Source organism: Pithys albifrons, chromosome 6 (genome assembly GCF_047495875.1).
Source record: "Pithys albifrons albifrons isolate INPA30051 chromosome 6, PitAlb_v1, whole genome shotgun sequence".
Taxonomy (NCBI): Eukaryota; Metazoa; Chordata; class Aves; order Passeriformes; family Thamnophilidae; genus Pithys; species Pithys albifrons.
The window spans coordinates 38,525,202-38,547,424 of record NC_092463.1 but is presented as its reverse complement, the minus strand read 5'-3'; the positions used below and the strand labels follow the sequence as shown (position 1 = coordinate 38,547,424).

General features: G+C 39.5%; 1 protein-coding gene across 2 annotated transcripts in view; it reads left to right on the top strand.

Moving 5' to 3' along the window:
- Positions 1-1,718: 1,718 nt before the first annotated feature.
- LOC139673188 (cytosolic phospholipase A2 beta-like) overlaps positions 1,719-22,223 on the top strand; it is a 33,664-nt gene continuing 13,159 nt past the window's right edge. Inside the window, exons 1-15 of one of the 2 annotated variants that reach the window (XM_071558367.1) lie at positions 1,719-1,815; positions 7,697-7,769; positions 8,529-8,705; positions 9,264-9,400; positions 10,014-10,145; positions 11,311-11,369; positions 15,217-15,259; positions 16,467-16,530; positions 16,969-17,096; positions 17,215-17,325; positions 18,318-18,355; positions 19,257-19,392; positions 20,191-20,327; positions 20,588-20,810; positions 21,442-21,559. In XM_071558367.1, coding sequence (XP_071414468.1) covers positions 1,795-1,815; positions 7,697-7,769; positions 8,529-8,705; positions 9,264-9,400; positions 10,014-10,145; positions 11,311-11,369; positions 15,217-15,259; positions 16,467-16,530; positions 16,969-17,096; positions 17,215-17,325; positions 18,318-18,355; positions 19,257-19,392; positions 20,191-20,327; positions 20,588-20,810; positions 21,442-21,559 — 1,597 coding nt within the window. In that variant the 5' untranslated portion in view covers positions 1,719-1,794. The remainder of the gene's footprint in view (positions 1,816-7,696; positions 7,770-8,528; positions 8,706-9,263; positions 9,401-10,013; positions 10,146-11,310; positions 11,370-15,216; positions 15,260-16,466; positions 16,531-16,968; positions 17,097-17,214; positions 17,326-18,317; positions 18,356-19,256; positions 19,393-20,190; positions 20,328-20,587; positions 20,811-21,441; positions 21,560-22,223) is intronic. The other variant, XM_071558368.1, reaches the window with a different exon arrangement.

Here is a 22,223-nt window from a genome sequence, read left to right as displayed (position 1 = left end):
TTCTGGTCTCTCAGTTCATTACAGCAGCAGAACCTATGATCAAACTACAACAGCAACATAAAAGTGGAAAACCAAAACTCCACTCTGAATAAAAGCTCTTTTCCTTTATTCTCTGCTTTTTCTCTTATCTCTGGAAATGCAATGTTACAGACTCCCGTGTCCAAGGGAGCATGAGGATAAATGCATGCACCACAGTGTTAACTGGTCCTGTAAAAACGCCCAAGTGAGGCTGTTAAAAGTGCTACTGCAGGAGTGCAAGGCTTAGCTAGTTAATTGTTCTGAACCCCAGATTGCTTTCTGTTCAGTTCGTCTGATTTGTCTGGGAGTTTTGTAACTGCCCTTTGATTTGTTGCACATAAACAGCAGATTTTTATTTGAGATATCTTTCTTTTTAGTATTTAGAAGATGGCAACCTAACTAAGCACTTGGGTTCTCACCCTGCTGCTCGGGAGCTTGACTGCATCCAGTCCTGACTGGTGGTGAGCATGGTGGCTGCATTGCCAGCCACAGCAGAGTCTCGTGAGACGTCAACTTGAACTGTTGTTTGTCACTGGCAGAAGCCCAGCAGCATCTGCCTAAAACTAATTTTCAACTGCTGACAATTTCTTTTGTGGAAAATGTTTTATGAAGTGGTTTAAAGGTGATTCGCAGTGTACACTGAGTTTCAGGAAAGATCTAAAGCCAAAGATTTCAAGTAAAGCTATTTTCCTAAGTAACTATTGTGCTTCCAATTAACTTTTTCTTGTCTTGTCAAAAGCCAAATTCATAACTACTATTGATAAAAATTAACTCTTGGTACTCTCCACCAGTTTAAGTTGTCCACTGGCTGTTTTGTGAGGCTTGATCCTATCTGATATTTACAGTGAGAACATACCTTTCTGCAAACTTGGTGGCTTCCAGGCCTTTTCCAAATCTGGGAGTACATGCCATCCAACATGAAATTTCAAGTGTGGATTAGGGTACAGACAGAATGGATTGTATGGAGCAATGTCTTGACAGGCACCCCACGTGTTGTCAATCAGCAGGCCACAGTGAAAATGGTAGAGGTGGAGGAAGCTTTCCCTCTGCCATCTCCAGGGGATGCCTTAGGACTTACCACTGTTGACAGCAAGCCGATTGGGGAATAGAATGGGAAGCTGGGAGATGTTCGGCTGTCATGTTTATATAAGAAGTGTGTAGAGGTGAAAAGCCCAGAAGGTATGCTGCTTTCCCTTTCTCTACCAATATTTATCTCAATTTCACCAGCACCTCTGTGTTGGCCAGGTAATCACTCAGTTGTACTTCAAACTGAGGAGACTGGATTTACTGGTTGTCAGAAAGATTCCCAATAATACATTAAGTCCCTATTGTAGGAAGAGTTGAAAAAAACATTTGAAAGTGGGTTGGTCTCCCTCTGGACATTGTAATAGGTGAGATTTGGCTGAAAACACTGAAAATTCAGCTTCTGAGTAGATAGGTGGAAGAGATGGGAAGCGAAGGAAGACATTCTGAACATCTACTCCAAAACCTGGCAAGACAAGAATAAATTGTGAGAGGTAATGAAGTGGCAGGCAAAGATGTGGTCACTGCAGCTTTCTGCTCACCTCGGACATTGCAGATCTTTCTCTCTCAGATGTAGGCAGGCTGCTCTTCTCCACACAGAGGAGGCAGAGGGTGGAGCTCAGAGCCTGTATAAATTATAAGTGTCCTTCAGGTTGTTTTGGCAGCAGCAACAACAAGCTGCTAGCGTGTTTGTCAGCTGACAGATCTGTTAACCAAACTGGGGTTTCGGCTGCTGCCGCCATCTTTTGTGCCATGGGGAGCCCACCAGCCAAGGTAAGAGAACGGCATCTCCCCTACTTTGCTGTAGCCTGGCACGTTGCTGTTGGACCTCCCTGCTACATCTCTTGCGAGCAAATTCCCTCATTGCATCCGCAGAGGTGCAGAGACAAGCGAGTCAGTGGCAGCGACTCTTGAACTTCACAAGTTTACCGTTTTCCCCTTTTATCTCACAGTAACGAATATGTAAGTGAAAGCAGCAGAAGTGTGGCTCTTTTCTTTAATCGAGTGGGATACATGCTGGAGGGAACTCCGTGAAGGAAGAGGAGGCTGGCCTTAAAGAGGTTACCTCCCTGTGAAATGAAAGTGCTTTTGCACTCCTGCGTGTTTTTCTCAGGATAGCACATGTCCATTGCTTGTCCCAGCTGAAATAAACCAACAGCTTTATCTAGCAACAAAGCATAGTTTCTATTACGTTAGCTGTGGGGGAGGGATCTAATAAACTACTTGGCAGATTTAGCTTCTTTAAGGTAATGTTTACAGCGCTTGCAATTCTAGTGTATTTCATGTCTGGACATGAGTTTTCTAATAGTAAGTTGCATTCAGAGATCTCTAACTGATAGCTTTTAGTATAAATCAACGGAATTATTAGCTGAGAATTCTTTCCTCATTTTTTTTTAAAGGATGCAGTATCTAAAATACAAGATGTGAATTATTTACAACAAACTATTAATGTATCAAGCCCTATGCTAAATTTTGCATCAAGTAAAAGAAAGATTGGAATTCATGGGTTTAAAATATAGTGAGAAACAATGTTTTGTGCTATAGCCCATAGAGATCCTTAATTGTGCCATGGTAATATTTGCAGGCGAAGTTAAAGATTCAGAAAAATGTCAGTAGCTTGAACAGATAGCTCAAGTGATAGATTAAAACTATTCAAACATTGGATGCTCAGGGCAAAGAATATAAATTGTAAATGTCATGTACTTTCCGAATAATATTTGTATCTAATCCATCTACAAGTTAGATATGGACCTATCTATCTATTGTAGATATGAATATTATCTATAATTTTTAAATAGTAATGTTGTATCTAATAAGATAATTCTGGATCTGATATATAGGTAGATAGTTTAGGTATAATTTTATCTAGAAGGTCTCAATTAGAAAGTTCTTGCATTTCATCCCTCTGCTGCAAGTGCTATTCCTTGAGTGTAGACATACTCCTGGTTAATAGTCACCACTGCCAAAAGGTCTGAGTGCAAGCATAGGTTCAGGTCAGAAAGCTGCTACTCCCAAGGAGGGGGATTCAATCCATACTGCAGGTGGCTCTGCTGTTCTGTCACAGAAACGTGTTTTTTCAGTAGGTAAATAGATATAGAAGTAAGAACAGAGTGGTTTTGTGTTTTGTTGGTTATTTTCTTTTATAGTAAACCCCCCCCATGTTTAGAAATGTGTGGATACTTTGAGCTATGTAGGAAGATCTCCTGAAATTCTTCCAGTTTAGGAGTAGTTTAAAGAAGCTACCAAATTGACACAGAAGAGATAGTCAATATTAATTTACAACTTTTGATATTCATAACAGGGTCTCTTCTTCTGCTCAGACAAGAATAATCACTCTTTAGCAGTTTTATTTTGTGGACTATGGAATAATTTTTACCTGGTGAAATACTCAGAAATTTTGTCAATATAAAGCCCCAAGGGACCCTGTCATACATGTAAATAGGTGACAGATAGAATATGAACAGGACATACATCCCAAATCCACAATGACTCTTGAAGCAATCCATCCGTGATAACGTGAAACTATATAAGGTGAATTAGATTTCCTCACTAATGGTTCAACTTCCAATGACAAGATTTTGGATAATTGTGATTCCCAAGAGAAATTAGACTTCTATGGTCATGGTCCATCCTTCTATCCCCTCTCATAGTTTTTCATATTTCTACAGGTAGTTGCTTTTCCCACCAGAACTTTTGATTCCTTTAATTTCAATGAAAATAGGCAGCTTATTGGAAGGACAAATGACCAGCAGTATTCTCACTGATTGAGAGGCTAACAAACTGAGCCCATGCTAGGTGTTAGAGGATCTGTGTGGAAAAGAGTGCTTTGGAACCAGGCTGATCATGAAGGTTTTTTATAGTTTATAAGGTTATGGATTTAACCTTTGTATGATAAATTTCCAAGGTGTAGTTGAATCAAATCCTCAGTATCTAAGATAAAATAAATGGTATGGTTATGCCAAATGATTGCATTTGGTGTGAGATCTTGTAGACAAGATATTGTACAGCTTCTAGTGCACAACTGGAGAAAGGTGTAATCCATGAAAAGAAGTAATTACTTATGTCTGAAAGATATTGATAAAGCTGAGCAAGGAATCTTACAGCTATTTACAGAATGTCAGAAGACAGCAAACTCCTCATCAAAACTTAACATAGCTTGGTATTATCCAATGGTGATAACTCTGCTCAAAAATCTGCTTAGGTTTGGTGCAGGAAGAGTGGTACACTGACATTCTAATCAATCTTCAAGCATGTACACGCTAGCGACATCTTTTTTTAAAAAATAAAAATAGGGGAAAAAAAGAAAAAAGGAAGAGGTATTTATGAGAGGAGGTTCCCAGATTGCAAAACCTAGAAGACTAACTTTCTAGTGAAGGTAGTCATGAGATGTTGTTCGAGGAGCAGCATGGGGGGGCAATAAGGACTGCAATCAAACATTCATACTCTCAAAGTTGTGTTTTTGGAATGAAACCTTAACTGACTCCCCACCTGTAAACAGGAGAGGCTGACCAACATTCATATGGCTATTCTTTGGAAGCTTGCAAATGTGTAGTATTGCAATCAGTGAGATGTTGGCCACAGATCTGAATTTTCAGTTTGACACAGCTGTGGCAACTCTGCCACGCTAGATTTATCTCCTGATTATTGGCTTTTCTGTATTTTAAACAGAAATTACTCTGAAAAAATGGCCTAGATAGTAGAGAATTATAGTTTAATGCTAAATACTATAAAATGAAAAAAAGTTTGTTGTTTTTCTTTTTGTGTTTTCTGTTTTTGGGTTTCCTCCTCCTCCAATTTTTAACTTACCCTTTGGTACTCTGGAGATGCTGCTATTTATCTGTCTGGAGTGTTATTGTTTAGGATGCAAACATACACAGATGGCTGATTCCTGCACTCTGTTGTTGGTCTCAATGTGGCACTACTAATTTTCCGGCAAAAATAGAATGATGCATTTGTGGGAAAGCTGCCTTTGATTCTGGATGTTTACAGCAGGGTTTTGTTACTGCCTACATGCCTATGCAAGAAGCCATGTTTCTCTCAGGGAAGTGAACTTAAAATAGCAAGCCCAGTACAGCTGCAAGACTGTCAAGGGCTATATGGATATGATGTCTGTGCTTATAAAGTTGCATTAATTGTGAAGTTGCATGTTGCTTCTCATGTTACGAAAATAGTAAATCTTATCCCTAAGTGTAATTATGTTTTTCCAGAAGGGTATTCTGGAGTACCAGCACTTTTGGGCAAAGACGTTATTTTAGACCATCCAAGTCAGATCCTTATAGTCTGTTCTGGACCATTGTTGAAAAAGATTAGCTCTGCCTTTATCTGTTGAAAAAAGGAATTAGCCCACTTCTGAATGGTTATCACAAGTGGAATAACTGCAGTCTTGGGAGAGAGATGGTTTCTGGCTTCCCCATGGGATTTACACAGCCCATAGGGTTTGTTATAGCCACATTTCCCCATCAGAACCTTTTTGCCTTTTACCCTGCAACAACATCAGGACTACAATGCAATGGATCAGAAGTCATCTTTGATAATATTTCCATGGGGTGGGCAGATGTTGACCTGTTTAAGGAAAGTGTTTACTATTGAAAGGATGAAAAAACAACGTCTTTCACAATTGGAAGTACTCTGGTGATGAACTGCAGATGCACCATTTTTATTAACAAGTAGGATACTTTCATCACAAATAATTCAAAGCAAATTTTATACCAGCATCCATTTCTTCAGTGAAGGCCCATTCTGAGAATGGTTTGAGATTCTGTTGAGCAAGGGGGAAGTTGATTACAAAATAACAGAGAATGACTATATTAATTAAAACCAGTCAGCTCTGTACTTGCCTACATAATTCAATAATTCATGTAAATGAAAACCACAAGGAATGCTGAGTGAGTTTTCCAATTGGTAGTTCTATGTTAAATAACTACTTGCACAGGAAAATTATAGTAAAATTCTTTCAGTGGACAATGTGGAAGTGTCCCAACTGGAACTTGTAATATTCACAATGCAGTAAACTCAAAAAGTTTTAAATATGTCAGTTTTAAATTTGGAGTAACACATAATAGAGCTGATTCTTGTCACACAAGAGCAAATTTGACTTGCATTTTTGTACAAGAAGTATTTCAATCAACCATTAAGAGGCCAAGACACAGAATAATGTGGTTTTGTAGGTTTAACAACAGGATTTCTCTACTCAGGGCAACTCTTGAATATTAATCTGAACTTAAAAAATATGTAACTTTAAAACTGATATAATAAAATTTAATATTAAGCCTTTTTTGAACATGCTGATTCACACAGTTCAGTTGCTATCCATCTGAGGTAATGTAATTTACCTCTGAACAAGCCTTAATTAAACTGAATGCAGACTATTTTCATCTCTAATAAACAATTCCAGTAGTCTCCTCCCCATTTTAAAAGAATTCCAGATTAACTGTAGTGAGTGACTCCTTCTCTAGAAAAGCTTCTCCTTCCCCAACAGTTTGTCTCTCCAAAGTTAATAATTTCAGTGTCAGGAAAATTAATCATGGAGCTAACTTTCAAAGTAAAATTGTGAAATTATTTACTTACAGTGTAATGGGATTCTCTCATCTAGACAAATAGAGATGATGTTTCAGTCAGTGTGTAGTTAAAGTTTTAAATTTTAATTTATTAGTGGTAGTAGGACTGTAATAACTGCTTGTTGTTATTGGTTTTTATTGCTGAAGACTCATACTAATATGCAAACAAAAAAAATAGAAAACTAAAAAAATTTAAATGTACCAATTTTAAAAAGAATTAAGTCTTTGCCCCACTTTTGTTATTGTCACATTCGCATGTGTGTTCATTCACATTTATCAGAATATGTTTTGAAGATGGCAAGTATTTTCTGACCAGCCTAGGCTGAAAAGCTTATTTTTTTCTTAACAGTAAGGAACAAGTAAATTGAAATAAGTATTACAATGATAGCTTGCCTGTGATAGAAATAAATCTCACATCTGGAAGGGAAGTGGTTCCATTCCCATTAGGTATTTTCAGGATACATAACAATATGAAATTCTGTGATACCATTCCTACAAAGCAGGGCACCTTTTTCTTTATCTGAAGGGTCTCTGCTGGGCCTGTGCTCTGTTCATTCAAAGTCAGAGGACCTTTGGTGAGCTTGGCCTACTTACAAGCATGGTGGTAATTTAGTCCTAGTTGGGATACCAAGTCAGAAGTTTCTAGAGCATTTTGGTAGGTACCATGTCCTGACCTAGTGTCAGTGCTGTGCCATGACCTGGGCAGGCACCTGCAAGTTGCCAGTATCCCCTTCCAAGGGCTCTGTTCTGTCCTCCCTGTGGCACAGGACTTGTTGGATTGGCAGTGCAACCATCACTGTGGCTGTGCACACATCAAACTGCATGAAAAGAGGCACCTCTAGGGTGACTATGGAAGCTTTCCTTGTCATTGTCTGAGTCTGTGTTTTCTCTCTGTGTCTGCACTTGGTCAAGCTACTTAGCAAATAGCCCAGCGTGCAGTGGTGTTACCCCCTTATTGTGGTGTTCTTCAGCTGAAGGGTGGTTACCTCACTTCAAACAGACAAGCAGAACAACAGACTGTCCTCTGTACTGTTCAAAGTACATCTTGCTTTTGTATTCTGATCTGATAAAACTAATTGCATTTGTTTTCTCTGCAGATGAAGTTTTGCCCTCTCCACATGCTTTCTGTAAGAATCATACAAGCTAAGAACATCAAGTCAAAAGACCTGCGTGAGTTGTGGTTTGATTGTATTTTTAGTCACCTCCAGAGTTTACACAGTGAGCAATATTGTTAAGTTCTGAAGGTATGCAAGCAATGTACACAAAGCACAACAATAGAAGTACTAATGCCAGTCTATAATTAGATCAAATGTCTGAGGTACCATTAGATTTGAGTACACATCTAGTGGCATTTCAGGGAACTGGTGAAAACAAAGACACCCAGATGAATTTTCTGGGCCACCAAGGGAAGATGGATCTAGTAAGGATGCCACAACAGATTTTTCTATGTACTCTGTGTTCAACTGCCTTTAACTCATTATCTCACCTTCACAGCCTCCTATGGCTCCTTCTCAAGGTGTGCCATGGACCAGCCATTCAGCTGCCATTTTTTCGGTGGTCTCTCATGGATTCCTCAGTTAGGACAGAGACCTTGAGCTGCCTTTTTTCACACTTTTGAAACTTCTGGCTTCTGTATTCCTCTAGTGAAAAATTATTCATTTAGCCAAAAAAAAGCATCACTTTGCAACAATCTACTTGAGTTACAGCAGAGATCAATTGTGTCTGGCCATTCAGGGCCAAACCTGGATGCAAGGGAGACCAGAGGGAGTGAATCCTCTGTTGATTGAGTAACTGCCTGCCAAAGGGCCTCCTGTACTCTGGTGGCAAATGCCATGTAGCACTGTCCAGAGGGAGACACTAGAAAGGTGTTGCAGTGACAAGGCCTATATTTCTGAGTTTCAATGATCTCTTCTATCTACTCTATTGAAGGGACAGGTCCACTTTCCTGCCAAAATCTTGCGGGGCAATGTTATTCACTGCTTGATACCAGTCTGAAGTATTTAGGCATCTCGGGCTGCAGTAGACATCTTCAGTCAAGTCCAGACTCCAGCTCTGAAAGACATCACCTTGGAGATTTCCTTTCACACCGTTGTCAAGCTTCACAAAGTAAATGTGTTTTCCCACCCTGGCTCTCCCCAAAGGATGGCTGCTTAAGGCACTGACCACACTAACCAAAAGGGCTAGATATAGGCTGGAAGTGAGATGGAGATCTCCAACTTGCTCATGCCCTCTTGTTCTTGTGTTCCCTCCGCATGTTTGTGTTATTGGACTGAACAAACCAGACTCTATTCTGTAATATGCATTCTCCTTTCCTGTAATCCTCCTAACAGCCCTTTTTGGAACTAGCTGTAGTTTCAGTTAAAATTTTTTAACATCATTGACTGGAATTGTAAGACCTATGTCCAATGAATGATCAGTGGGGTCTTTTATACCTCTTTCTCTTTATATGGGAAACATGGCTCTTAGTGTAGCTTGTGTGTGCATGTGTACATTTGCAATTTGTAGTAACTCAGGAATTAGATGGTTTTCCTTGGTTATTTCCAACTGATGACCTCTTTAATAATTAAAAAAAGCAGTAATATTTATTAATTCCCAGGATTATGACCTAGTGCTACTTTTCTTCTATAACATTGGCATTAGATTTTTAATTTTTCTCTGCTGCAGTGACTGCATCAGACTGCTATGTGTGCTTGTGGCTGCCATCTGCTTCAAATGGAAAGCTTCGGACCAAAACCATCAAGAATTCTGACAACCCTGTCTGGAATGAGACTTTCTACTTTAGGATCCAGAGAGAAGTTGAGGTAGTAAAAAAATAGAAATGTAACCATTTTGAATATTTGGAAATCCTCAGCTGACACCCTGTGTTCACCTGTGTTAAATAACTTAAGAAAATGCTTGTGTATTAGACTGGTTAGCACGGAACAGTCCAGATTCCCTTTGTTGTCAGCTGAGTGAAATAAGCACTGTTGTAGCATACTTCTTCTGTGCTATTTTGGATAGCACATTTAGAAAGAGCTTTTCCTCCACTAGTTCTAAAGGAAGAGTAGAGCATTTGCTGTGATGTAGACAAAAAATTTAATCCTACCCTAAACTGTGTAGTTAAGAGAACTTGGGGAATAAAGAAACTAAGTGTGTTCTTTGGGTGGGTTATCAGTATGGTGCAGAGCACTGACATCTTTTCTGTCTTGGGAGAGTGGGAGCTCTCTCTTATAGGTAGTTGTTTTCTGTTTCATAGATTTCCCAAGACTGGGTTTGATAATGTTGCACATTAGCAAACTCCTCAAGGAAAGCACACATTTCTTTATTTTTACCACTGTGCTAGTGAAGCAACTGCAAAAATGTGCAACCATTTTTTTTTGTTTCTGCATAACAGAAGCTCAGTAAGTGTTCTTATTTATTTTTTTCTACTACCAGAACATTTTAGAATTGGCAGTGTGTGATGAAGATCCACTCACCAAAGACGACATGCAGTTCACAGTTCTTTTTAATATTGCTAGAGTCAGACCTGGGGAGACAATCCGCGAGACATTTGCTTTGAAATCAGAGGTAAGAGCTGAAAATACAGGGAGAGATTCACAAGACCTTGTTTTCCACATTGGCTTCCATGTTAGGTAGGGTTTGGATCTTCATAAACAGACAGCCTTGTATTATCACCATTAATACCTTATCAAAACAGATATAATTTTGCTGGATTTTTGTGACTTCATTAATCTCTTTTTACAAATTCAGAAAATGAAGCAGCTTCTCTTCCATGCTGGGTGAGGGCAAAATATTTTAACTGGGAGCATCTGTAAATAATAATTTTTATCTTTTATAATCCAAATAAATAACTTTCAGCTTTTTTCCATTTTTGCCATTTTAGAGGATGTTTCCTCTTAAATGGCAACTTATTTAATAAAATCATGAAGACAATTCACTCATCACATGAACTAAATGATTCTTTCAGGCTTCCCCTCTTGGTGTTCATGCTGTGTTTCCTCCTAGGTGATTCAGATTACTCAAGCCCCTAGTAAAGGAATGTCTGTTCTGCTAATATCTTTGGTATTTTATTAAAGGAGCCCATGAAAGAGAGTTGTCCAGGAAACAAGGGTGGAATAGGTCTGTGAAAGCTCCTGGGCTTGTCTGAGCTGTGGCTGAGGTGTTCCATGATTATTGCAGGAAGGAGACAGTCCATAAATGAACAGCTACTTCCCAATGCTGAAAGCTGTTAGGGATTTTCCTTGTGACCCTGCCAGCTGGTGCCATGCACTTCTCAGTCAGTGAGTGAGTCACTGGGAAATACAATGATTCAATAGCCTCCTCAGTCACTTGCCTAATTCACCTCTTCTGGATTCAGTGTAAATGTGATTTAAATAGTTTGTATGTGGCCTTAGTCACACTTGTTGCTGGGCTTCAATGCTTTTCTCCATGCACACTATCTTGCAGAAAGCCATCGTATTTCCTTTTCAGTCAAGCTTTCCCTCTCCAATTGTATCTTTGGAAATGTGTATAGTACTACATATCACGCAGTGGGAGAGTATTAATCTTACGTGCAGTTCACAAGTCTGTGGTTTCTGTTGCAATCTCAGCTTTGGAAAGGCATAACACACAGTGGTTTTTGGTATCATAGGCAGAAGAGTATCAGCCATAGAAGTGCTTTTTAGGTGTGTCTGTGCTGCCAAATTCTTGAAGCCTCCAGTAATCTGTATTTATTTTACCCTTTTCTTTTTAGACAGAGATGTGCAGTAAGAAATGGGAAAGTTTGGAAGTGGAATTCTGGATGGAAATAATGTGAGTAAAATTCCAAAGCTAGAAGATAATGATCTACCAGGGAGTAATAATATCTCAGAGAAAGAGAAACTTCTAACTCTTCATCCCAGTAGTCAACCTATATTAGAGTTTCAAACCTTTTTTTTTTTCATCTTAACTTTGCTAGCTAATTCTACCTTTCAGTATATTTAATACAAATCTTAAACTTCTGTTCAATGTGTATATCCAGATCCTGGAAATGTAACAAAATCGGCACAATGTAGTAACTTTTACACAAGATGCATGTAAAACTTAATATAGGTGCTCTTCAAATTGTTAATATTAATTGAACAATGCCTAGAAATCTGTGGAGTTTCTCAAAGACCATAAAATTTGTCTTCTGTGATTATCATAATAGATACATAGAGTTATGTAGACAGTATTAGAAGATAGCTTAGTTAAACTAAAAAACCCAACTTACAGGGAAATCTGCTGTCTCCCAGGGGCTTGGGTAAGGGACAGCACTGGAAAAGTCTCCAGTGTAGTAAGGCCCTCTGATTACTATCCACTATTGCTTGTACAATGAAATAACAAAGAGAAGTCTGAGGGCAACCAAAAGAGCCTTCAGGGCCCTGGAACAATTGGTAGAGGGATCAGGAGCACAGGTAGTAATTTCCTCAATCCTTCTGGTAACAAGGAATAATACTAGTAAGAATGGGTGGATCCATCAGGTCAGTGAGTGGCTCTGAGGTGAGTGTAATCAGAAAACTTTGGGGTTTTTGACCATGGTCAGCTGACACCTGATGAGGTGCACACAGCACTGAGGAAAAGAAGAGTTTTAGCACAGGAGTAGGGGGGCTTGTTGCCAGAGTTTTAAACTAGCATATAAGGGGAAAGGGGCAAGACCAGTGAGTTATGGGGTGGTGTACCAAAACTTGAGGAAAAGAGCACTAATGGGATCCCGTCAATCTGCCTCATGAGGTCTTGGCTACAATGTACCACATCTGAAATGTTTCTATACCAATCCACAGCGTGAGGAACAAGAGTTGCTCCATGCTTTGGCCCAGTTCCAGAGATTTGATGTCATTGGCCTAAGTGAAACCTGGTAGGGTAAGACCCCTTGACTGGAGTGTCCTGTCAGGTGGTTACAGGCTCTTCAGGTGGGATAGGCAGGGCAGAAGAGGTGGAGGGGTGGCACTGTGTGTAATAGAAGGGTTAGAATGTATGGAGTTCACAGTGAGCACTGGCAAAATTGAGAGCCTCTGGGTATGAATCAAGGGACAAACAAATAATGCAGATGTCATTGTGGGAGTCTGCTATAGACCTCTTAGCTAGGATGGTGTTATCAATGAATTATTCTTTGAGGGACTAAGAGACACTTCCAAGCCTTGTCCTTATGGGGGACTTCAACTTGCCAGAAATTAACTGGGAACATCACATAGCTGGTACAACATGGGCCAGAAGATTCCTAAAAAACCTGGTTGACAAGTTTATGGAACAGGTTCTAAGGGAGACAACTCGGAAAGATGCCCTTGATCTGCTGCTTGTCAACAGAGCAGATCTCGTGAGTGAGGTGGAGATTGGTGACTGTCTTGGCCAGAGTGACCATGAAGTGATTGAATTTAAAATCTCTGTAGGCAGGAGGAAAAGTGCCAGCAAAATCTCAACTCTGGACATGAGGAGAGCAGACTTCAGGCAGCTCTGGGAATTAGTAAGCAAGGTTCCCTGGGAAAATGTTTTTGCAGGTGGTGGAGTCCTTCAGGGATGGTCACTTTTCAAACCTCACCTCCTAGCAGGTACAGGAGCAGGCAATTCCCAAATGTCAGAAGTCAAGCATACCAAGCAGAAGGCTGGCTTGGCAGTAAAGGAATCTTCTCACAGGATCCTTCTGGACAAAATGTCCAGCACACAGCTGGATAAACACATCATGTGGTGGGTGAACAATGGATTCATGGATCAAGCACAAGGGGTAAAAATTAATGGGGTGACATCAGACTGGTGACCTGTCACCAGTGGTGTTCCACAGGGCTCCATCTTGGGCCCTGTGCTCTTCTGTGTCTTCATAAATGACTCAGACACAGGACTGGAAGGGATACTAAAGAAGTTTGCAGCTGACACAGAACTGGAAGGAGCTGTTGACTCCCTCAAAGTCAGTGAGGACCTGCAGAGAGGCCTTGAAAAATTAGAGGACTGGTCCCAGTGGATGGCTAGTTGAATATGAGTTGGCAGTGCCCTGGCAGCCAGAAGGGTCAGCTGTGTCCTGGAGGGCAAAGCATCACCAGGTAGTTGAGGGAGGGGATTGTCCCACTCTGCTCTGCACTGGTGTGGCCTCACCTTGAATATTGTGTCCAGTTTTGGGTGCAAGTATATAAGAAAGATTTTAAGCCAGTAGAGAGTGTACAAAGGAGAGCAATGAAGAGGGTGAAGAGCCTTCAGGGAAAGCCATATGAGAAACAGCTGAGGTCTTTTGCTCTGATCAGCCTGGAGAAGAGGAGACTAAAGGGAGACCTCACTGCAGTCTAGAACTTCCTTGTGAGAGAAAGAGGAGAGGCGGGCACTGATCTCTTCTCTGTGGTGACCAGTGACAGCATCTGAGGGAATGGCCTGAAGCTGTGTTGAGGAAGTTTAGGTTTGATATTAGAAAGAGGTTCTTCACCAGAGAGTCACTGGGCACTGGAATAGTCTCCCCAGGGAAATCATCACAGCATCAAACCTGGCAAAAGCATTTGGATGATACTCTCAGGCACATGATTAAACTCTTGGGGATGATCCTGTGCAGGGCTAAATATTGAACTCAATGATCCTTGTGGGTCCCTTCTAACTCGGCATATTCTGTGATTTTGTGAAAATCACTGGTGTTCTTGGTTAATTTCATTCACAGCGAAACTCAGAAAAATGTACTTAATTTATCTATGAGAGATACCTTAAGAGGTGGTGTAATCATCTCATGCAAATGTAGAAGCAGTCACAGCCAGGGATGTAAAAAGTTCAGAGTGAAGTGCAGCACTTGGAAACTGGATTCAGACTAGTAATAAGAGGAGCATCTTTCACCATTTAAGTTATAAGGCATGTGGGGAATTCTCCATCCTTGGAAGGCAAACCTAGTCATTTTTATTTAAATACATTTTACAGCTGAAATAGAAGTTTTAAGGCGGAAGTGGTGTTTAGTAAAATACTCTGGACTTTGTGGAAAGTCAAAGGCTACATACTACCTAACTTTAATGGTCCTTTCAGATATATGAAAGCACTTATGAATGTGTCTAACATAGGGGTGTTGGAGTATTGACCTTAATGAAAAATGTTGTTAGTAGACTCTATAGGTTACTCACATTATTAAATAACCACATCCATTCAGTGGGAGACGTAGGTCTTACAAGGTAAAATATCTGGGACAAAGACTTTTTATTGCTTACTCTGTGTTTTGCAGTCATACATATAGCACAGTGGGAGCTAATTCTTATTTGCCATTCATTTGTGATCAGCTGTAAATTATAATCTGGCATAGTCAGAAATGTTTTTCCTAATAAGTATTTTCAGAACACGTTAATAGTAGTCTTTGCTTTTGCCAAGACATATGGTCATTTATAATAGCATGATGGGATCCCACATAGACCAATATGTCTTTGTTCTGTTGTATCTTAGCATATAGTTTTAAGCACTGTTATTTTTATATGCTTTCCTGTCTTCTTGTTTGGCTACTATATTTTGGTTCACGTGCTTAGCAGGTGTTTGTGTATTTTGCCTTTTAGAAAACAAATTATGATGAAATAACTATATTCAATTTTAAGTAGGAAAGGTCATGAAAATGCTGTTTTAAAAGAAAAAAATCCACAAGCCAGATACACAGCTTTCATTTGATTGTTATTGTTATTTGATTCTGTCTTTTCAGTCCTGGCCCTCCAGAGCGCCTAATTACCAATGATGTCCTAGTGGTAAGGTTCACATACACATTTATCTTGGAGTGACTTTACTTCCATTTTGTTTCTCTCCTCTTCTTCATCTGAATCCACTTGTCATTTTATAGAGAGAGCAGAAACTGCCATGATAGATAAGAGCGTGGTGTGTGTTATAAAGTGAAAGATGCGGGATGGTTCTCATTTGTTACAGCTTAACTTTTGCCCACTCCATGCAAAATCAGAAGCTGTGTTTCCTGAAGTCCTCAGATATTATAGATGTCAATATGTTGCCAAGCTGTTGTTTTTCACTCTTGCAGAACCCCATATTTGTTGTTCTTTAAAGTTAAAACTACTTGTGTTTCACATAATACAGTATGGCATTTGGCAGGAAAAACAAAGGTTATAAAAGACATGAGTCTGTAGAAGGCAGCAGTAAGTATTCAGTGTGCTTATGACTGGAAGGATATGTAATGTAACAGCTTTTTGGAAAATGAGTTTTTTAATGAAGAGTTATTTTAGTTGTTGAAACCCAGAGCCCCATTTTGGTATTAGTCAGCCTGTGGTACATTGCCTATCTCCTTGGGCTGGCCCAGCAGCTAGGGAGTACAAAGTACTTCATGCCAACCACCCCAAGCCTGCTCATGGTTTCCTTAGTACCCCTGGGGCACAGTAACACATTTTCTGTTCTTTGCTCCTCATTTTCTGTGTGAGGCAGAAGAGTTATAATCATTGGCATGCATTGTTCCTGAAATGACTTGGAAAACTGTGCCAGCATGAGTTATTAAAGGTGAACTGGAGTGACTCAGGTGAAGGGTAGGGTGAAATAAATCCATGATTTCCCTACATCAGGGCCAGTAAGAAGCTGCCTTATAGACTAATCACTGCTACAATACACAGAAACTCAGTACTAGGTGTTTTCCCCCACCCTACCTAGATTATTATTAGATATATGTGTAGCTGTTTGGGCTGCGTTGTATGAAGTTTCCTGATTTTGGGATAACTTGAATGGGTTAACAATCTCTGACAACGCACTACTGTATATGGACAATCTGAATCAGTGCAACTGGGATACTGTCCTGGGATAAGCTCTGATTTTACTCTTGTGCAGCTGGATTGCTCCCAGCACTGAGACCAGTTCAGTTGGCTCTATATTCTATGTAGCGTTTGTCTGCATGATTCTTCATTATTTGCTGCAGACGTGGCATTTGCTATCTTCACCTTTTTCTATTCCTGTCTTTTACAGTCCCGTGAGGTTTGCTGCTTGGAAGTGCAAGTGGACATTAATGAAAGCAGGAAGTATTTGAAAGGTATGGCTGTTTCTCTGTGAACTGAGGACATGACCAAATCAACACTATCACAGTTGTTCAGAGCCAGATGGAGGCACTTATATATATAAAAATATATATATTGATAAATATTCTAAATAGTAAAATATAATGCAATGAATGTACATGAACTGCTTCCAGTTGCAATGCTGATCTCTGTATCTTTTTCTTGAAGCTGTCAAGTTTGGGCACATTAAAGTTTGCTGGTGGAAGTGTGAGAGGGTGCTGACTCTAAGAGCACTCCAAGCTACGGGGTAAACGCAGGAACACCAGTTCTTGTGCTGTAGGAAACTTGCCAGTGTGGCAGCTTACAGAGGAGCTACCACAGAAAAAAATTACTCTGGCAGAAAGTTTGTCGACTTTGTTAGCTATTTTGCCTGAACAGCACTATTATTCTCTAAACAAACCTGTTTTCATTAGAGGGTAAAAATCTTGTGCTTTCGGTGTCTGCATCTCATGAGGGAACACAGAAGACTACAGAGGACACAGATACTTTCTACTTCCATTGCATGAAGGCTTGGGAGCCAATTCTAAAAGTCAGGCTGCAGGTAATGGGCACTGTGTGATACTGTTAATAATGCTTGATTATTTCCATGTCACCAAAACAGCAAAGAATTGGATTGTTTTTATTCTTTGAATACAACTCATGTTTTTTGTCTTAAATAGAAAGTTTCTGATAAGGAAGATGACAATACCAATTTAAGTGATACCTTGACAGTGCCACTGAAATTTCTCCCCGTTGGACATAAAGTGAAAGTAACTCTCCCTGTAAGACACGTAAGTGTTTCACAATTTGTATGGTCTTTTGGAGAGAAGAGTAAAATAACCCTCAGTATTTAGCATCATAATACTATGAAAAGAAACCAATTTAGTAAATCTGAGTGAGAATTTTGGGCAAATACATGTTTTCTATGAAAAAGGTTAGTTTTCTCAGAGAGATATGAATTTTCTGTCAATTAAATCAAAATTGAGAATCCATCCTGGCCAGTTTGGGATGCATTTCAGACCAAATTCTGCTGTACTTTTACAGTTAAAGAAGAATGTTCCATACCCCTAACAAGGTTTTGAGATGCCCTGCTCCTCTTTATCAATCCTTGGTGGTTATCTCAGTCTATATACCTAAATTTTAGATGGCTAAAGTTAGATGCATTGAATCATGCCCTCAGAAAACAATGCTGCCATATTCTTTGAAGTCAACAAGTCATGATGATAACTGGTGGAGAGACATAACTCTTAAGTTGCTTTAAAAGCAGTAATAATGCTGCTGTGTGGCCAGATAAATCTGTTAATGGTAGCAGGCCAACCTTTTCCAGACCTTGCAGCTCATGAGAAGCAAAAGTAGGAGAATTTCTCAGCAGCCTTTCCCATAACTAGAAGGAAGAATGAATGTTTGTTTTGCCACTAGTGACTCTCTACCTCTCTTTGGATTGTCTTTTACTTCCAGCTTTTTGAAAGGATGAGGCCATTTGTGTTTCGTCTGTCACTGTCTTTATCTGTCTGCTTTTCTTCATCCTCAAGAATGTTTCAGTGTAAGTTCTACTGTGAGGCAGTAAATGCAACTCGTGCATTTGGGTGCAGAGTGTGGTGATGTGATGCTGCTGCTGGCTTAGCATCTCCATTTCTTTTCTGCTATAGTTAAAGAAAAAAAAAAAGAAAGTATGCAGGGTAGCAGTGGTGGGGATATTCCAGGAGACATGGAAAATCTGGATTTCAAAGTTTCTCTTTTTCCCCACTGATTCACATTGCCGCTGTTATTTCTTTGTTTGCAGAATGTGCCACTGCAGCTGTACCTCCAACTTAATGATTGGTAAGAGGAATATTTCTTTTTCCTCTAAAGATTTTATTGCTCTTTGAACTGTGAAATCTAGAACAGAGTATCTTATTTAGATACAAGGAACACACAAGACTAAAGGTGAAATATAATAAAAGTCACCATTAAAGAGGCACCATGACAGATCAAAGTTAAATGTCCTTGGGGCAAAGGAGTCACACCAAGATGCAAAATAACTAAATGAGTTTCAAACAGTGAGGAGCTTAGTCACTAAGTGTCCTTTGCATCAAAGAAACAAAGACTGAGATTGAAGGCTTCTTCAAAAAGGACACAGGAAGAAGGCAAAGGGAAAAGGAATTTTGAAACAAGCAAAACATCCAGAGTCCATACATTACTCAAACCACCCATATACTCTGAGTAAAATAGACTTGTGGCTCTGGCAATATCTGTAGAAAGAAGTATAAGCTAGGGGAAAGGCAAAATGTTACATTGTAAAATAATGAGTCAGACAACAACCAAACAAAAATTATGTGAATATCTTTATCATTATATTGTTTGTGTATAAATCTGTGCTACAAATGCCCAAGAAAGACCTTATTAGGTTCCAGACACCCTTTACTTAGAAATTATATGAAGCAGGAATAGAAAGGACTCAGCTTTCAAAGCTACTAAAAGACACTAAGCATTTCTTTTTTCTTATTAGCTATCCTTAGCTAACAGTAAACATTACACTAGTAAGTTACTTACATTATTCAGACAATAATGACACCAGGTAGAAGCAAAGCCGTTGATTTCCTTGAAACAGGAAGATGCATGTCTGTTTAAATCTGAATAAGGAATTGTGATTTTTTTAAATGATATTTAGTAGAGTGCTGTTGCTGAAAATAGATCCATATATATTTTAAACAGCAATCCTGTGGGTTTATTTATATTTCAGCACAGGAAAATTAGATGTGCGCTTAGGGTACGATCTGTGCCAAGAAGAACAACAATTCTTGCAAAAAAGGAAGAGAGTGGTTGCCAATGCCCTGAAAAAAGTTCTTCATCTGAAAAGAGATCTACATGGACACGAGGTCTGTGAATTGGAATCTAAGCATGGAGTGTGGGTCTATTGAATTAGAATTGGCACAAATCCCCATGAAATTTCTAGTAGTTTTTCTGTGTTGATAACAAACACATTGATTTGAATGGCAGCAGAACAGAAGTTCTCAGTGGGACATACCCCCTACTCATGTAAATTTTCAGCTCAGATATTCACGCCTCCATTCTTTTCAATGGGCCAAATTCCCAAGGCTTGCCTTTGTTTTGGTTTTTTTTCATTTTCAAAACACTTCTCACAAATAGTCAAAATTATTTAGGGTGAAGAAAGAACATTTTATAACAAGCTGGAGTGCTTTGTGTTGTCAAGATCCAGGGTGAATTTTTAGGGGAAAATTTGTTTTCTTGTTGGAATTATATTTGTTGAATGAATGTTGTCTGAAGAATCATTTTGGGTTTTTTGAACTCTGTTGAGTTCAAAAAACTTCCATAATCCATTCTTAATTGCATTTTCTGCAATTTTTTGTTATTTATAATAAAATTATATAATTATCTATTATTAATCATTGCAATTCCAATTATAAAGAGCAAGAGTAGGCAGGAAAGTTAAAATCACTGCATATTCAAACTCATCCAAGCTTTGGCATTAAGAGAACCCACTGAGTGTCTGGAGATTAATTTAAAGAAGGTACTGGTAAAGACTGGCTAAATGTTGATTTAATTTCATTGTCCTCCAGTGGAGTCTGCTGAGGAAATCCTACAAGCTGTAATTAGACTTTTCCAAATAGGCAAGGGGGTAGCTTTGTGAGGATAATAATTTATGTTTTGAACAGGTCCCAGTAATAGCTGTTATGGCCACAGGTGGAGGTCTCAGAGCAATGTCAGCTATGTTTGGCCACCTCTTAGCTCTTCAGAAGCTAAATCTGTTGGACTGTGTTACCTACCTCACTGGGGCTTCGGGCTCAACATGGTACGTATAGAAAATGAGATTTGATTGGGAATGACTGTGACTACATTTCCAAACAGTGAGAGAGATGCATCTCTTTTAAAGACTTACATTGTTAACAAGTGAACATAATTGCCTGGTGAAGCTCTTACTGTTGACTCTCAATTATAACTTCAGTTTAGGCTTGCTGATTCTCTCAGTTGATTAAAGTGATTGTGTAAATATAGCAATTTTCCAAAATCATCTAAATAAATGGTTGATTTTCTCACATTTCTGCTGTTTAGGACCTTAGCAGACCTGTATGAGCATGCTGACTGGTCACAGAAGTCTCTGGAGGGACCCCTTAAGGCAGTAAAAGAAAACGTGACAAAATGCAAACTCAATCTTATGTCGATAGACCATTTGAAGTATTACCACAAGGAACTCACTGAAAGGGCAAAAGCAGGACACGTGTCATCTTTTACAACTCTGTGGTCACTTGTTCAGGAAATGTTCTTACATGAACGGGTATGTACATGGTCCTGCCACACAACAGAGAAACACCCACTCGTTTTCTTTAGTGCTTTACTCTTTGAGGGCATGATGTACTGTGTGTAACAAATTCAGAGACTGAGGCACCCCAGTGTGATATGTAAACTATGGCAAATAATCTTGTAGCCAGGATTTTCCAGGGTAGATAATGATCTGAAGGTGCCTCTGTACTAGGGTACCCAAAAGCTAGCAACTTAAGTAGGCAAACATTCAGGAAGAGCTGAGTGATTGCCACTACTATCCTCCCCACCCCACCTCTCACCCCTCTGAAGAATAAGATCCTTTAAAATCTGTTGCTAGTTTCACACTTATGAACAAGAGTAATCTGTCCTCATGTGAACATTAATCTCAGCCTTAGTAAAGATCTGTGGGATGCAGAAAATCAAGACACTTAGGTATTCTAATAAAGAAGTTACTAGGTCTCAAAAAGACATCCAAAAAGGCCACTAGGAAGGAAAGCGCAGGAATGTGAAGGTCTTGTATAACACTGTGACTCACAGATTCCTCTGTGCTGTAAAATATCTGTTATCAATCCATACTCAAGTAGATTGTGTCAGTGTTAATGCTCTTCCAGAGACTGACTGTCATTTTTTCTCTCATTGATTAGCCAAGAAAGTACAAGCTCACAGACCAGCGCAGGGCATTGGAGCACGGACAAAACCCATTGCCTTTCTATGCAGTCCTCAATGTGAAAGATGAGAAGTTTGGTACTTTCAAATTTAGAGGTAAGTGTTCCTAGAGTTTCTTCTGATTCTGGGTATGGACAAAAGATAATTTAGAGGGAGGAGGTGTGTGTCTGCAGAAAAAGGGCTAATCCATCTGTTGCTTGCCCTCACTCAGTATTCATCTTTTAATAAAATATTTGTCTTTTTTGCAAACTGCTGGGAGATGGTTAGAAAGAGTGGATCTGCTGGATAACATCCTCAGCCATAAACAGAACATTTCTGAAAATCTGAAGTCCTACTTCACCTAGCGGTGAAGTCCTACTATTGCCACAGACATTATGAGTGAGTGGAGGCAAATCATCTGATCTTTTTCTGCCTCACTTCCACACCAAAAAAAAATGGCTTTGGTGCTTCCTCAGTTTCTAGAGGTGCTCTGAAATATAAGTGTCACCTCCCTAAATACTGCACTGATGAGGGTATGAAAATGGAGTGGAGTGTGATAGCTGTGATATGGTACCCTTTAAATGGACACAGGCCACAGTCAAGAAAGGGTGTTAAATGAGGAGATTCTGGAAGGAAAAGCAATTAGGGCTTACATTTGGTTAGGTTTATAGCTACTATTCCACTGCAATGCCTGCACAGAACAGCTTAAGTCAGAAATCTGCACAGCCATGCCCACATTGTGATACTTTCTAGTTTTATGCTGATGTGTCTTCAGGCTGCT